The 17,819-nt window shown below is 42.1% G+C and overlaps 1 protein-coding gene across 2 annotated transcripts in view; it reads right to left on the bottom strand.

Annotated features, from left to right (window-relative positions):
- gramd1bb (GRAM domain containing 1Bb) overlaps nt 1-17,819 on the bottom strand; it is a gene marked incomplete at its 5' end in the record, with an annotated part of 146,461 nt that overhangs the window by 120,456 nt on the left and 8,186 nt on the right. For both annotated transcript variants that reach the window (XM_084065413.1, XM_084065414.1), the window contains one exon: nt 9,169-9,258. In XM_084065413.1, coding sequence (XP_083921539.1) covers nt 9,169-9,258 — 90 coding nt within the window. The remainder of the gene's footprint in view (nt 1-9,168; nt 9,259-17,819) is intronic.

Genomic DNA, 17,819 nt, shown 5'->3' with positions numbered 1-17,819 from the left:
GTGGAGAGTCATAGACCGATTACCAATGTTTTGTCAGGTGTTAGATCTTACAATCAGTGGGTTATCCATTGATTGTAAGATCTAACGTTATTATTACTGTGGTAACGGATACCACACTGGGTACTCGAACAATGGGTACAGCAAATAGTCTGACAACAATTCAACAGGTATTGCATAACCGGGTGGGAAAGCATTCCCAACTTGCATCGTTCCTGACTTACGGGATCCTGAGTAGTTTTTTTTAAATAAAATGCAGTAAAATTGTTATTTTACTGCTATTTTTAAAACTCAGGACACATCGGCTGCATAATTGCAGATACCGATTTTGTCGAAAAACAAAAAAAAGAAGCTCTACTCACAACCACTTCTCACTCAATGGCATAAATAGGAATTTTGGTACAACTTGGCAGATTCAAGATTTTAATGTTACAACTTTAGTGTTTGTAAGAATACACAACAGTACACTTATTTGGTTTTAGTTTCTCAACATTGCAGCAGCAAAAAAAAAGAGAAGAAAAATCATAAAGAAGGAGAGCAACATTTGTCATCATGGCACACCTTGAGGTGCTAGAACAGGGGTGGGCAGCATTTATTTCCAGAGGGCCATACTGACTTTGTACAACATTGTACAATTGAATTGAAACTTGAAACACATAGTGCTGAATGATGTTAAAACTGCATGAATTTGGTAAACATGCCAGACTACTTTAGAATAACGTCCTTGCTTTCACAACAAGAATGTTCATCAACAAAATGTTGATCTTTCTTTATCTTTTTGTATCACTCTGGTGTACTCTGTAAGAGGTTACAATGAAAAGATTACATAAAACAATCCACGTCAATGCCGTATCTTATCTTATCTTAAGATATGCACCACTCCATAGGTCACTGATAAAACACATTGCAATCACATTGCATTCATTATATATGAACTCACGGCAGACTGTTTCACTGTTACATTAAAACATAAAACATTTGAGTACATACGGATGTAGGAATGCAGATGTTCTCAAATGGCAAATATTAATTACTATTAATTGGAGTTAAATTAATTTGTCTCAAAACCATTAACATATGGCATATGACTTGGCGGGCCGGATTGACATGGTCAAAGGGCCGGGTCCGGCCCCCGGGCCGTATGTTGCCCATGTGTGTGCTAGAAGATACTCTGTGCATGGGTCCTACTTCTAAATATTATATCCACATACAGCAGTGGTTTTCAACCTTTATTTATGCCAAGGACCCCTAAATCGATATACATTTGGCTCCCATCTGAAAATGTTTTGTGCCAAGGACCCCCAGAAGCAAAGATTTGAATAAAAAAATTGCTTTAAAAAATATATATATTCAAAGATATGCAAACAAAATCGCCAAAGCTAAAGTGGTTAAAATGATTGTGACGTTATGTTAACTAATTTAGCTGGGGACCCCCTGGTACCCCCCAAGGACCATTGGTGGTCCCCGAACCACTGGTTGAGAACCACTGACCAGTAAGTGTGTGCTGTGCTATCCATCTATCTAAGATTGAATGTTGCACTGTGTCTTTAAGAGTAACAACCTATTGCATCGTTATACAACAGGCATCTGCAGCAGGAGGCAAGAGGAGTTCACGACAAATACCAGACGAGTGAAAACTTCTCTCTGTGCCGTCATCACACACTTTGAATTAAACATCACACTACACACACACACACACACACACACACACACAACTGAATCACGACATGAATGAACCCCATCACAATCTGACCCACAGGCAAATAATAATCTAGTGGCATTAGTGGCACTTAAGAGGCATGCGTTGGCAAAGCAACAATGCGGTCCTCTTCCCTAGCTTATGCAGCTGAACAATGCCCAGTGATGAGAACTGCAGCACACACAGAGCCAGACACTGTACACGTAGAGCACACACTGAGGACACTCCACAGTCAGACAACTACACAGATGAGGACAATAACAGTACCGAAAGACTCTGTCGGGTGATAAGAAGGCTTGTTATAGCTCTCATGCATTGAAGGAGGCATGAGCTCGGCTCTGGGCTCTCCCTAGGCTGGCAGAGGGAGTGTAGCGCCCGGGATTACTTAAACAATTGGCACTGGATGAAAAAATTGGGTTGCAAAATCGTGAGATAAAAATTATACAGGGGGATGCAGCAAATCCAGACAGCAACACAGCCACACAGAGGGGAAACAGAAAACCACAGAATGTGCTGCAAACAAGTTGGCAAATGGACAGAGAGAGAGAGCGACAGAGAGAAGAGATAGACAGAGAGAGAGAGCGAGCACGCTACATCCAGAGAGTTACAGCTCTGCGCAGGCATAAAAAACAACATCAAGGCAGATAGAGTTCGAAAGCTAAACACGGACGGAGGCACAGACAGACACACGGACAGAGCCAGGGACAGAGACAGCGGTGCGGGCAGCAAGCCGGTCGTGTTACCTGCAGAGGAGACATGACATTCCGCGCCCTTTAAAGCTGGCTACAGAACGGTGCTCCCCTGCTGCGCGTAGCTGCTGCTGCGGACGCCCTACACTAGCTAACACCAGCAAGGCAACGACAACAAGAGCGGCGAGAAATCCCATAGGTTTAAAAAACTAAACCTCCCAAAAAAAGAAAGAAAGAAAAATAAGGTATAGTTCCTATTTCACGGCATGAGAGAGAGAGTGAGGGAGAAACTGAAGGGGGGCTGGCAGAGTGGGAGGTATGGTGTGTTTGGGGGGGGTCGGAGATTAACAGAGAGAGAGAGAGGGAGAGAGGGAGGGAGGGAGAGAGGGAAAGAGAGGAAGGGATAAAGAGAGGGATAAATACAGTAGATGTCAGGAAGAAAATGCAGAGAGAAAAAGAGAACAGACAATAAGAGAGAGAAGGGAAGAATGGGAGCGGCAGCCAGGTGGGTGGTTATTATTAGGCTTGCCTAAAATATGGCGTTTCAACATTTTCCAGTTCAAAAGTGATGAGCATGCTTTTTGCAGGTGTTCAAGCTGTATTCACTGATCAACTGACCACCGTGCATTAACCCATTAAGACCGGGAAAGCATCATTTGTGTAATTTTAAGATTTATTTGTCTATTCAAAAATAACAGACCTACAAGCTCTAGGAGCTTGTAGATCTGCTATTCTTTTGGAGAAAAAAGGTGAAATTATTATGATATGATATTATAGCAGCATACGTTTTTTTCAAAAAACTGTTTTTAGAAGACATTTGTGAATCAGCAGAAGCAATACAATTTGAGTTACAAACCAGAGGTGAAAGCTGCATTATTTGTCACATGAACCAAAAACACAAGGGGGGAGGTGGAGGGCAGGCTTACCGGTTTATAATCTCCCACATCATCATGACTAAATAATACAAATGAAAAAGGAAATTAACAAAGCTTTTTATTCAACAGAGCGGGGTTGCAGAGGAGTGATAAGCTAACAAATGGGCTGGTGAGTTTCTTTAAACGCTACATCCTGCAATTTGGGAGAAATGTTCAATGCTGCTGCAGCTACTCACTGCACTGCAACAGAGTTTGAAAGTTCTCAAGGCTGAAGCTGTCAGTGAGGTTGTGCTATGCATGACTATAAATTATGGGAGCCAACATTTTAATAAGGTGTGGGTTGAACCTATCCTAAAGCTTTGGCACACGGATATATATATCCTGGTGCATACTAAAAATACAGCAGGGTAAAGTGCACACAACAGTAAACACCATCAACAAAGCTTACATTATGCTGGACAAAATACATATTAATACACAGATACACAGACTTACTGTCCTCTACTGTAATGAGCTGTTGTTACTTCAGAGATAATTAGACGAGCGACCATCGAGTGCCTCATTATAATTTTTCATGCCTACTGACGCTAAAGACAGTCTAACGTGCATCCCCTTGGGATAAATTAATCTATCATTGTCCACGATAGCGACCAGCTTCCTCACTAGGTTGCTTGTTTCCCCGGCATTAATGTGACCCCCCCCCCCTGCCTACATGCAATCACAAAGAAGAGGGCACCAGCCATTACAGACTGATAGAACATCTGCAGCATCCTGTTACACAACCCAAAGGACCTGAGTCTTCTCAGAAAGACCAGTCTACTGCACGGCACATTGCTACTGTATAGAGGGCATCAGAGCTGTCAGTCTAGTCCAGCTGCTTGTTCAGGTGCACTCCTAGGAACTTGTAGATGTCCACAAACTCCACCACCTCCCCGTGTAACATGATTAGGGATGGGACGATAGTCGTTATAATCGTTTATCGTTCAAAGCGCTCAAAGGGGGCACGGTGGTGCTGCAGTGGCGTCAGTTCAGCGAAAGCTAGGGTATGGCAGCTCATGCACGCGCGCGCAGCGCGCGTGCATGAGCCCCCCGTGCGCGCGTGCGAAATTTTTGTGCGGTTCTGGGCGGATTGGGTTCGTTTTTTCCAGTTTTTGGTTACTTTATTTCGGTTTTAGGGTTAGGATTCGGGTTAGGTTAGGGTTATGCTATTTAATTCTTATTTTTGCCTGATTTTACCGATTTATTATCAAAAAGATTAAACACAATTAAATTTGCAAAAAGTGGGGGGTATGAAATCTTCTCTGTAATAGGAGTATGATAATAATACTTTGGATCTGATGGATAGGGTTCTGTGCAGACTGCAGTCCATTTAGAAACACTTTGGACGGGACCCTACCTGCTCGTAGTATCACTGTTGCCTGGTCCATTGCTCCTAACATTATCAGAATGGCAGCTGCTAGATCCTCTGATCTCTGATGACCATAACATTCTCCTCTTCAATACCTTCGGTTTTGGTCAAATTACCCCCCAACCAGGAGGCACCAGGAGGTTGTTTGTTTATAATTATTCACAACGTGGTCGTTATAGTTTGAGTCGTGGCGGCCGGCGGGGGTTTATCACTTTTTTTTTTCTTTTTCCTCGGTAGCTTTCACTGTTTTAAAATACTTGCTTAAATATGCACACTTTGCATCTAGCACAGATTTATAGCTCATGTATCCTCTTATATGTTGTTGAGCTCCTGATTATTTTCTTTCCGACTTGTATTCCACCGGCGACACGTGATTTAATTCACTGCTTGTTCACAAGAACGCCTCGTCCAAAAGCACTCGCCCCAAAAGCCAAAAACACACTCGCCCGGGTATATCTGGCGGCCTCGGTCGGCGAAAAACATAGGGGCGAGTGTGTTTTGGGGCGAGTGTTTTAATTCTCCTCTCGTGTCTCGACACACACACACACACACACACACACACACACACACACACACACACACACACACACACACACACACACACACACACACACACACACACACACACACACACACACACACACACACACACACACACACACACACACACACACACACACACACACACACACACACACACACACGGCCCGCCCCTTGATGACAGGCTCCGCTGCTCCTCCGATGCGCACAGCCAGTTAGTTGATAAAATCAAGATTTTAAACGCAAAGTAGGCCTACATTTAATTTTTTTACCCCTGGAGCCAGGGTATGGCAGCTGCAATAGCCTGCCATACCCAATTGACGCCCCTGTGGTGCTGCCTCACAGCTAGAAGGTCCACTGGGGGCGTGTCTTCTCCTCCACGTCATCATTTAATGAATCCATTTTGGCAAATGTTCCACTCCAGACTATGTTTACTGGGCTTTCAAGAAGTGGTTAACAAAAGTAATTTTAATTGTGACATGATATTTTCATATAGTTCCATCCCTAAATATGACGCTGGGAAGGAACCGGCGGTATAATCTCTTGCCCTCACCACATTGCCATGCTCCTCCTCAAAGCTGTTCCCAAAAAAGCCCAGCTGTCCAGGCTGACTACCGTCAAATCTCATTAGTCAGGTGCATTGCCAAAGTGTATGAAGAAAGATCCTAAGAAGGGACGCCCTTCTGGAGGACAATTTCCCCATCATCACAACACTTGCTTTATGGCTAATGGATCAACTGACCCACTGCTCTGACCCAGATTCTGCAAAGTTGGCCTGTCGCTATGACAACCAGCTGCAATGAAGGGGTACTATCTGCAGTGGAAAACCAAATACTGTACCTGGTACCAAAAGCCAATAGAGTCAAGCTGAGTTGACTAGCCATCACAGGGCCAACTACCCAGCATGGTGAAAATAAAACAGTTACGAAACCAATTAAAGCCCCCGGGGTGTCACTCGGAAGCTACACTCTGTAGGACCTCGAATACGCTGATGACACCACTCTGTTCAGTGAGACTGCCGATCAGCTCTCTGAAGCCCTCAGCGTGTTTGACGAGGAGACCAAAACCTCGGCCTGAAGATAAGCTGGCACAAGACCGAACTTATGCACGTAGGCGACGGACCTGACCCACCACCCCTTCTGTTTGATGGCACCCCTGTCCACTTTGTCCCAACATTCAAGTTTCTGGGCTCGACAGTGTCCAACACCGGCAACCTCAAAATAGAGGTCGACCGACGCCGTGCCCTTGCAGCGTCCGTCATGCAGTCCCTATGGAGACCGCTGTGGCGACACCGGCACATATCCAGGGAGACAAAGCTCAGAGTCTACAATACCTCTGTCATTTCTGTCCTCCTGTACGGCTCGGAAACATGGCCGCTGAATAACACTCTGGCGGCCAGGCTCGATGGCTTCGACTCCAGAGCCCTCAGGAGGATCGAAGGCATTACATGGAGCCAGCATGTCACAAACCAGGCTCTAAGAGAGAAAACCCAACAGCTCCCAGCATCCCGCCTCGCAGCAATGCGACGAGTGCGCTGGTATGGCCACATCATCTGCCTGCCCGTGGAACACCCAACAAGCGCCATCCTGGCCTTCAATCCCGAGCAAGCCGGTTGGAGACGTCCCAGATGCGCCCCCCGCACCCGTTGGCTGGATATAATAGCCCAGGACCTAAAGGCCTGTGATGTGACTCTGGCACACACACCTTGCCCACGACAGACCCAGATGGAGAAACCTGGTTGCTACGATTGGCTCTACGCGCCTTAGATGACAGCCCCGCTGCCTCATCTATAAGAAGTGCAAGAGGACTAAGTAAGTAAGTAAGTTACTAATTCATTTGCAGATATAAATTATTACATTATAAAACATACATTAACCACTTGAGCCCTATTTTATACTGTACCTAGGCTATTTGAAAATAGCCGATCTACAAGCTCACAACACGCGTCGCATCACGACGTGTTGTGAGCTTGTAGATGGCTTGTAGATCTGCTATTTTCAAACATTTTAGTCCTTTTACTTTTGGTACTTTAAGTACATTTTGATACCAATACTTTTGTACTTTTACTCAAGTAAATGTTGACTTTTACTTGTTACAGAGTACTTCTACATTGCAGTATTGATACTTTTACTTAAGTAAAACATTAGAGTACTTTTTCCACCACTGGTAAAGGCATGAGCTGGCATTGGGGACCGGCAGGCCTATATCCTGGACTCTGATCAGCGAGCTTGCTTGCCATAGACCTGGAGTGGTCCTTTAACTTTTTGAGCTGAATTGCGTTTGCCAATAGTTTGATGTATGCTAATGATACGACTGTCAACTAGGCCGTTAGACCGGAGCTGAAGATGTTCTATTCGGCAACGGATGGAATGATACGTGAGATAGTTACGGGTTTACAGTCTTGTCAAATCAGTCAGAGATATAGTGAAGATGTCACAAGTTACAAAACCTTGAAATTGTCCAAAAAAAGTTATAATTAGCCCTTTAAGATCGGGAACGCATCTGTGTGTCACTTTAAGATTTCTTTGGCTGTTGAAACATAGCAGATATACAAGCCATACGCTATGAGCTTGTAGATCTGATATTTTTGAAAGATCATGAAAATGTGTGCAAATCTTTGAATATATGTTTTAAAACGAACATCTGTGCTTCATGGGGGTCCCTGGAACAACATGTTTTAAGATGGTGGCCAAATGCATCATTTTGGGTGGTCCTTGACATGGAAAAGTTTGAGAACCACTCATACGTTTTTCAGAAAACTATTACGGTTTAGAAGACATTTGGAGAATTCCCCAGAAGCAAAGATTTGAGTTACAAATGTTTGCTTTAAAAATATATATTCAAAGATTTGCAGACATTTTCACGATTTAAAACAAATAGCAGACCAACAAGCTCATATGAGCTTGTAGATCTGCTATTTTTAAATAGCCAAAGAAATCTTAAAATAACACAGGTGCGTTCCCGGTCTTAATGGGTTAAAGTGAAACAGATGGGAAAATTCAAAGAAGTGCACAGGGGTGAGAGAGAGGGCGAGAGAGACAGAGCGAGAGAGAGAGAGACAGAGCGACATAGCTCAAACTGCCTCATCCTTTAGCATAATCTAACGTTACTGTACTTCATATTTTCCCAGACAGCATTCCCCAACCACAACTAAGTGCACAGGGTCTAATAGACTGTTAAATCTAGGCCAATGTGACAGGTGTGCTGGTGCAGGTGGTTCTAGCTGATACCTGCTGTACACCAGAGCTGTCCCGTTGAGTTCCTCTCTGGCTGAACTGCTATTACCTCAAGGATAAAGCCTACCAGCCTTATATCATTATATTAAAGGGCCTGTATCATGAAATGTAACTTTTTCTTAGTTGTTGGTCTCTATTGAGTTCTGTGATGTCCCTTCGTAAAAACAAAAAAAAAAACTAACACAAGTCGTTTATTTGTGGCCTGGGCATTTCTGAACATTACGATTTTCTTTATTTCACGTTTTAAGAACATTATTTTTAGTAAAAGTACCTCAAAATTGTACAGTACTTTAATAAATGTACTTAGTTACCTCTCTCTCTCTCTCTCTCTCTCTCTCTCTCTCTCTCTCTCTCTCTCTCTCTCTCTCTCTCTCTCTCTCTCTCTCTCTCTCTCTCTCTCTCTCTCTCTCTCTCTCTCTCTCTCTCTCTCTCTCTCTCTCTCTCTCTCTCTCTCTCTCTCTCTCTCTCTCTCTCTCTCTCTCTCTCTGGACAGAAATGAAATCTATGACGACCATAGACAGTGCAACATCAAAGCTGGCCAAAACAAAGACACGAGGAGCAACTGCCATCTAGTGGAGAACAACATAAATAAGCAAATGTCAGATAAATAAGCAGAATTTCAGCTTGGACTTGGCTGTAAGAGCAACATTTGAGAATAAAAATCCTCTATCAAAAAGTATCACACACAAACACACACACACACACACACACACAGCTCACCCACCTCTCCTCTTTGATGAAGGGAGTCAAGAAGCGATTGGAGTCATCCTCATGGCTACTCTGTTGACTACTTTGCTGGCTGCTATGCTGACTGCTGCATGAGAGAGAGAGAGAAGAGAGAAGAGAGAGAGAGAGAGAAGAGAGAGAAGAGAGAGAGAGAAGAGAGAGACAGAGAGTATATTGTTGTCAGCACATTTTAGTTTGTGTGTTATTATGCATTGTTGTATTTGTATAAAAAACAAATAAAACAATTTGTTTTATACTTCTCTAGACCAGTGGTTCCCAAACGCTGGAGACAAGTCCAGGTGTGCCTTTATTAACAACTATAATAAAAGTTAATTCTCTTTTTTTTATCCTGCGATTTTGTAACCCTTATTTTTCACCCGGTGACAATTTTCTAAGTGATCCTGGGCGCTACACTCCCCTCACCAGCCTAGGGAGGCCAGGGCCGAGCTCATGCCTACTTCAATGCATGGGAGCCAACTGACCTTCTTGTCACCTGACAGGGGGGAGTTTCCCTGGCGCCTCCATCAGGCGCCCCGGCTGTCATGGGGGAGGCGGTATAGCGACCAGGACTACTACATGTTTTTGTGAGGGTATTAACTACCCTGAGAGACACGGGGAGAACATGCAAACTCGACAAAGAGTAGGCCCTTTCGCCAACCCCACCTAGGGTAAGGGCGCTGATGACGCGGAGGAGAAGACACAAAGTGTAGATGCAATATCATAACTCAGGTTTCATCTGTTCTCTAATGACTCAACCAGGCAATCTGACAACATAGACAGTTCATCAGAGGTCAGCAGGTCATTTAGTGCACCGTTTCTCAACTAGTGGTCGAGAAGAAGAAAAGAAAAAAAGCTTTAAAAAAAATCTTCACTTTCCTACATTACTAAATGCAATGATCAGGGACCACAATCAATACCTTTCACGGACCACCAGTGGTCTACGGACCGCCAGTTGAAAACCCCCTACTCTAGGGGCTGTGGGACTAAATCAATGACATGGGATGCATTATTATTTCTCATTTCTAACATCATGCTGTGTGTATACTGTGTTGTATTTCAGTCAAACATACTGAAGTGTCTATGTTGAGCCTCACCACAAGGGAGTGACCACATGATTCTACAACTTCTTTTGAAAGATCCCGATCAGCTATCAAGATGATGAGATTGTGTGCGATTGTATACATTAATTAATTTTGGTCTTTCTAGTAAAACACTATTTTATAGATTTGTCAATTAGAGATAGTTCACCCCCAAAAAACGTTTTTTCTATCGATTAGTCACCCCATGGAGACTTGAAGTTGTGGATATTATTTAGTTTTTGTCGCAATCCTAAACCAATAATTTGATGACCAGCGGACCGGTAGGCAGCGGTTCCGGTAGGAGACACAAAGGAGACTCTTTGTGTCTCCTACCGGAAGCGCTGCCGGTTATCAAATTATTGGCTTAGGAATTCGACAGAAAATAAAAATGGAATTCTTTAGAAAAATAGCCGATCGACAAGCTCACAATGTGTCGCATCGCGACGCATTGTGAGCTTGTAGATCGTCTATTTTCAAATGACCGAAATGTATATAGGGTTGAAGTGGTTAATGTATGTTTTGTAATAATAATCAAAATATACAATTTGTAACTAGTAACTAAAGTTTTCAAATAACTGTAGTGGAGTAAAAGTATAACATTTGCCTCTGAGATGGAGTGGAGTAAAAGTAAAAGTATAGACAATTGGAAATACTCCAGTCAAGTCAAAACACCTCAAAATTGTACTTACAATACAGTACAGTACTTGAGTAAATGTACTTAAGTTACTTTACACCACTGCGTGACACAGCAACACACAAAGCCAGCAGGCAAAGCAACACGCATTAAAATGTCATGGACACAAAGTAGTATATAAAGTATTCTATATGTGTGTTTGTTCATACGCTGTGACAGCACTAGAGGGGGCTATGTGACATATATACAGAAGGCGACCCCCTTACTGTATTATCATCACAACATACAGGGATGTGATGTCATGTCATAGAGTAAACAAAACAGTATCTATTCATTTGAAGCAATCAAGTGCCAGAAAGAGAGTGATTTAAACGACAACAAAGCTTTATTTGCGGTTACCCAGTGACTGTGGTGTGTAGACCAGTGGTCCGGGGACCACCAGTGGTCCTTGAGGGGGTTCCAGGTGGTCCCCAGCTAAATGATGGAGAGTTGGTAACCAAATGGACCCTTATACTGTAGATCTTTAACTCTTGAGAGTGTAAAATGAAACCAAATGGACCCTTACGGGTCCATTTGGTTTCATTTTACGCTCTCAAGAGTTAAATTATTGTAAAACATCTTCATTCACTTAATTAAAGAATCGTTATTTTGATCAACGTTGATCTCTCCTATGGTACCAACAGCAGTACATGGGAATTGTGGACAAAATCGTATCCAACGATACCACAATATTCTATGTCTTGGGTCTGAGAGGCTAAATCTCATCAAACGGTGGTCCGTGGCTCAAATGCCAAATAAATAATGGACCTCGACATGAAAAGGGTTGAAAACCACTGGTGCAGAGTAGACGATTTACATTCACTTAGCCTCAAGCTCTCTAGAATAGATACTTTCAACATGGTTAGCAACAGAGACAAACATGTTTGTTTCATTGTTTGCTACATACTGTACAGTGAATGCAAAGGTTACTGGCTGCTGCAAATACTAAATGTGTCTACCGGGTATCTGTAGTAAATTGAGTGTCATTAATATTCTATACAGTAGACTATACCGTGTAGACTACAATTACCTGTTGCCATAGTCCCATTCCAAAACCTCCCCGGATGAAAGTCACACCATGTGGCGAAGGGTTAAATACTGTTAAGTGTTGACTTTACTGGAAACTTTACTGACAAGGTCACTGACAAGAGTACATTACACCTTTTCTTACATTTGAGCAACCTTGATGAAGACATACCAGAAAGGCACAGAGCGCACGGTTTACATACTCTTGTACTGCACCTCCCTGATATGCTGATTTAACAAGGGACCACATTATAGGAATGCAAAATACATAGTGTAAAATACTCAGTTAGGAAGTCAGTGCTTGCTCAAAGGACACTTTGGCGGAGGGTTCTGCTCAAATACATATCATTTTGGGTGGTCCTTGACATGAAAAAGTTTGAGAACCACTGATATATAGCAACATAGGTTTCTTTTCTTTTTTTAAGCTGTTTTTTTAGAAGACATTTGTAGAATCCCCCAGAAGCAAAGATTTGAGTAAAAAAAAAATATATATATATTCAAAGATTTGCACAAATGTTCAAGTTTTATCAAAAATAGCAGATCTACAAGATCTACAAGCAATAGCACGGCACTATTGTAGATCTGCTATTTTTAATAGCCAAAGTATAAAATAATGGTTATATGTAGCTCAAATCTCAAATAACACAGATGCCTTCCAGTCAGATGGCTTGTAGCAATTTAACTGAAACTCCTTGTGGAATGCCATACGTCAGCATCATGTGAATTTAAAGGGGGGGGGGGGGGGGGTTGGTGATTGGGGACACACACACCGACTGCAGAGGAAGTTATGTGAGTGCTTCTGCTGTTAAAGGACAAGAGCATATTCCTCTATGGGATGTTTTCAAGAAAATACATGAAAATGTCATGCAAGGGTGCATTCTCTCCCACATAAATTATGCAAACAAGCACTGGGCTCCATGTTTTGCTTGCATATTACACAACTGCTATGTACGGGAAGAAAGTCTTATCATGTCATAATGCTACCTAGAGGCCAGCAGCCATCTACTGAGAGAGGAGCAGAGGACAGACCCCTGGACCCCTCTAGAGCAGGGGTGGGCAACTTTGAGGATGGAGAGGGCCACTATATTTCCACACTCACTCCAGAGGGCCACATTGCATATACTATACAGACACCTCTTATCGCTGTATGTTGACTTTTTTCATAAATGAGTGCCGTACTTTGCCATTCTATGTCACACAAACATAGCTGATCTACAAGCTCAGCGACACATTTTGAGCTTGTAGATCTGCTAATTTCTTTTTGGCCATTTTTCAATTGGAATCCTGAAAAGTATATTTTTTATTACTATTTCAAATGCATTTAGTTATACTTATATTAACTTTTTGAACTGAAATACAAAAACATTGGACATAAAAAAAGACAATAGAATTTTAATACTAGTCATTAAGCTACTACTATAGACTGAAGTAATTAAAGCGGGTCATGTTTGCATGTTTGTAACAGCTGAAATCAATAATATATCAGTATTCCGATATTATCCTGCGGGCCGCAATAAGTGAAGGTGGGGGCCACATGTGGCCCCCGGGCCGCCAGTTGCCCATGTATGCTATAGAGGGTCTGTCTTTCCCCTGCTCATGCATCAATCTCACCCTTTCCACCCCGCAAATGGCCTTATCCTAGGGAGTTGAAGGCAAGGGGGTGGGTGGGGAAAGAGTCAGTGCACAGAAGTCAAAGCACAGAAGGCTGTGTTGTTGACAGACGCACGCTTATGAGAAACAACAAAAGTTGCGTGCATTAACAGTTGCGTGCATTAGCGCAAGATGAGGATAAAGGAAACATTCAGTCTAAATGTCCAGTTTGCTAATTCACAACTACTACTACCACTTTTGCATTTTAAACTTAAAATTTCTCTAAATATTATAAACTTTCACAACAGCCTAAGTACAAATATCATTTATGAAAAGGCTACTATAGGCTACAGTGAAGTCGGACTGAATGACTTTTTTTTACTCTCTTGGTGTGGGGATTATCTGGCACATGTACTATGTATCTGTTATGAAAGAGAAATTGTAGTTGGCATATTTACATTTCCTTTACAAATGACAAATTACAAATCCTTATAAGCTATATTTCTGGGATGCATAGTAGCTGAAACTCGACAAGATATTACTCTACACTTATTTTATTAGTGAGAACATCGCAACAACAGTGGTTCTCAAACGTTTTCATGTCAAGGCCCTATTTGGTCGCAGACCCCCATCTGAAACTATTTTGTTCCAGGTACCCCCAGAAGCAAAGATTTAAGTTAAAAATGTGTGTGTGTGTGTGTGTGTGTGTGTGTGTGTGTGTGTGTGTGTGTGTGTGTGTGTGTGTGCATGTGTGTATGTATGCATGTATACATAAATAAATATATATATATATATATATATATATATATATATATACACATTATATATATATATATATAAAGATTTTCACGATTTCTCCAAGAAATAGCAGATACACAAGCATATCTGCTATTTTTTAATAGCCAAAGAAATCTAAAATGATTCATACAAAATTCATACCTACAAGCTCACAAGCAGCGTGTAAGCTCCCCATTTAAAATACTCACGTTTTGCGAACAGGGTTGAATGTGTGGGCCTTGCTCCGTTCATTAATGCTCCCTATATTCTGTATGGATCCATTTTAGCAGGTAGCATTGTATCCATCTTCCAAATTAAATCTAGATATTTTGCGACATTATAGTCAGGTAGCCGCAGGCAGCTTTAAACGTGCTTTGGGGCACCTGCACAATTATGCACGGCTTATCATGCAGCTTATTTTGTTTAGAGTAGGCACACATCACCCCCCCACCACCCCATTCAAAATGGAAAATTTGAAAGAAAAGCCACAGATTTGCATGCCTGGGTACTTATCTGTGGTATTTTTCAGGTTTCCTGAAATCCCCGCCAGACATGCCTCCGGCATCATTTCATGTACAGACTCGCAATTAATTCATGTAGAGGCCAGTGGTGGAATTATTATTTATTTTTTTGCAAAGTAAAAGCATCAATACTGCAATATAGAAATACTCTTACAAGTAAAGGTCCAGAATGAAATATGTACTTGAGTAAAAGTACAAAAGTATTGGTATCAAAATGTACTTAAAGTACCGAAAGTAGAAAGTACTCATTATGCAGAATGTCCCATTTAAACTTTTAAAATGTATAATATTATATGTAAAAATCTTTTGAAAATAGCAGAGCTGCGATGCATTGTGAGCTAGATCGGCTATTTTCAAATGGCCAAAATGTATATAGGGCTGAAGTGGTTAATGTATGTTTTGTAATAATAATCAAAATCTACAAAGTAACTAGTAACTAAAGTTTTCAAACTGTACTTGAGTAAATGTGCTTAGTTACTTTACACCACTGGTAGAGACTGCTCGCAACGCCCATAACGTGCCGCTATATTGTAGATCGGCTATTTCCTAAGAGATTTGGTATAGAGGGAAAAGGGAGTGAACAAAGTACAGAGTTGACCCCAGTCAACTAAGTATTAGTTTACTAAGTAAAGAGGGTTGAAGTGGTCAAGATGAGGATATAAAATAAAACATTCTGATTGTGTTTATCCAATGCTCGTGCTCTTGCTCAGATCACAGGGTCACGAGGTATGAAAGTTGACGTGGAATGGACGCACTAAATAATTCAGCACTCATACACAATTGATGCAATATGTGCTTTGAACATGATATTGAGGAGGTGTAACGAAACACTGTGGATTTCAAGCTCACACATCAGGCTTTAACATCTATAAGTCAATGTCTCACTAAGTGGGCTTTTTAAGGAATTATCTTTTTCACAATGATAGACTCCAATAGAGGCAAGGGATAGCCTTCACTGTGGCAGCTTTACATACACTGACCAATAATTCACTGGTTTACATCTCCACATAGGGCATTTACAACAAGATTGATAGTAGGTCCTGACCGATATATCCGTCGGGCGGATGTATCGACCAATTTATTTTTACTACAATGGTATTTGCAAGTATGCAGCTGATTGGTAGTTTTCAAAATAAAATTCAAATCTGACCACACGATCTGGTATTGATTGGAGAGCTAAATACAGTGACAGAGGTTATCTTCATACTTCTAATTGGAACACAAACACAAGATAGTAGATAATAGTAATGGTGGTCTCCCTTTCCAATCTTAAGCTATTGCTTGTCAGTTCCGTGAGCAACCTGTTGTTCACTTTTGAACAAAGCCTCTCTGTTTTTGCATACAAATGAATACATTACAAACAATATTCAAATAGTATTTTACCTGAACAGACTTGTAGATTTGTTTTGCACCCTGGCTTGGCCAGGGGGTGCAACGAATACAAATGTTTGTGATTTGGACAGCTGGTAATCTCTCAAGAACAGATTCTGCTCTCCGCTTGAATCTGTTGGGGGGGTTCGTCATAACGTGTACGCACTGGCCTACAAGTGGGTGGGCGTGCCTTCAGATCAGGAAGCAGGCCGCGCTTTACCCAATCAAATGTAGTGGGCGGGATTTACTGTCTGTGCTCTCGCTTCCCACTGAAAACAAACCGAAACTCATTTAACAATAGTGTCCTCGGAGCAGACAAAACCACGGAAAGATATTCACATTTTAACTTGCTCTTTCATCATAGAAACAAGTGGGCTTATAACCAAAACGATCCATGTTATCTGGGAGAAGTGGTGTTAGTGTTCCGTGTAGAAATATTGTTAGTGGGAATGAGAACATAAGCGCACCACCGGAAGTGGAGCGCTGAGGGCAGACTAAAAACCCCAGTTTACTTGCTCACGGGTGCTCCGTTCAGCTCCCCCCAGAGCCAAGTGAAAGAGTAAAAAACAGCAGAGGGCGCAGTTTTTCCTTTTTATTTGGCTTTGGGTTCCCAGATTAGGAAGCTGGTAATGGATTCTGTTCAAAGCAACCAAAAGGTATGGCAACCCCCGTATCTTCAAAGCCTGATCCAACCCTACAACCCTACTACAAATATGGATAAAGGGGTTACAATGATTGTGATGCTTTATTAACTAATTTTGCTGGGGACCCCCTTTTACCCCCCCAAGGACCCCTGGGGGTCCCCGTACCCCACTTTGAGAACCAATGCTTTATAGTACAGTATGTCCGAACAGTCGGTACAGTATGTGACATACATTCTCCTACAATTGCCATCCACTGAGAACTCATTCAATTGTGCACCTTCTTGTAAAGACGTTCAGATTGCACAACAGCAGGATGAACACAACATCTGTTGTATAAGAATACAAGATCCTGCTGAGAGGCTGCAGGGTCTCTGAAATATTTAAATGCTTCGATCAGATGGAACCAGTGAAGCCTGGTGGAATATATATATGTCTCCACTTCCACAAAATAGTGGTTTGTCTTATCAGCCAGCAAAGTGCAGTAGCAGACTGTGTCTCCACAACCACTGTTCCACGGCACACACAAACAAACCACATGCTAGCATGGCTGCATGCATGTGTGCACACGTGCGTGCGCACACACACACACACACACACACACACACACACACACACACACACACACACACACACACACACACACACACACACACACACACACACACACACACACACACACACACACACACACACACACACACACACACACACACACACACACACACACACACACACACACACACACACGTTCCTTGAACTACTGCCATTACAGTACATAACAGTCCTTATTGACTGACTGACACATTTATCACCACGACAACCTAGCCACCCATCCACACACTGACTGCCCAACATTTCTCCTACAATTTTCAACTGCTAGAATTGATTATTAAATTGTGCACCTTTTTGTACAGACATTCAGATTGCATACTGTAGTGCGAGCCTAAAATACCTTAATGGAATGGCTG

Source organism: Gymnoscopelus microlampas (assembly GCF_963454915.1).
Source record: "Gymnoscopelus microlampas genome assembly, chromosome: 8".
Lineage (NCBI taxonomy): Eukaryota > Metazoa > Chordata > Actinopteri > Myctophiformes > Myctophidae > Gymnoscopelus > Gymnoscopelus microlampas.
The sequence above is the reverse complement of the archived record's forward strand: the minus strand, read 5'-3'. Positions and strand labels throughout refer to the sequence as shown.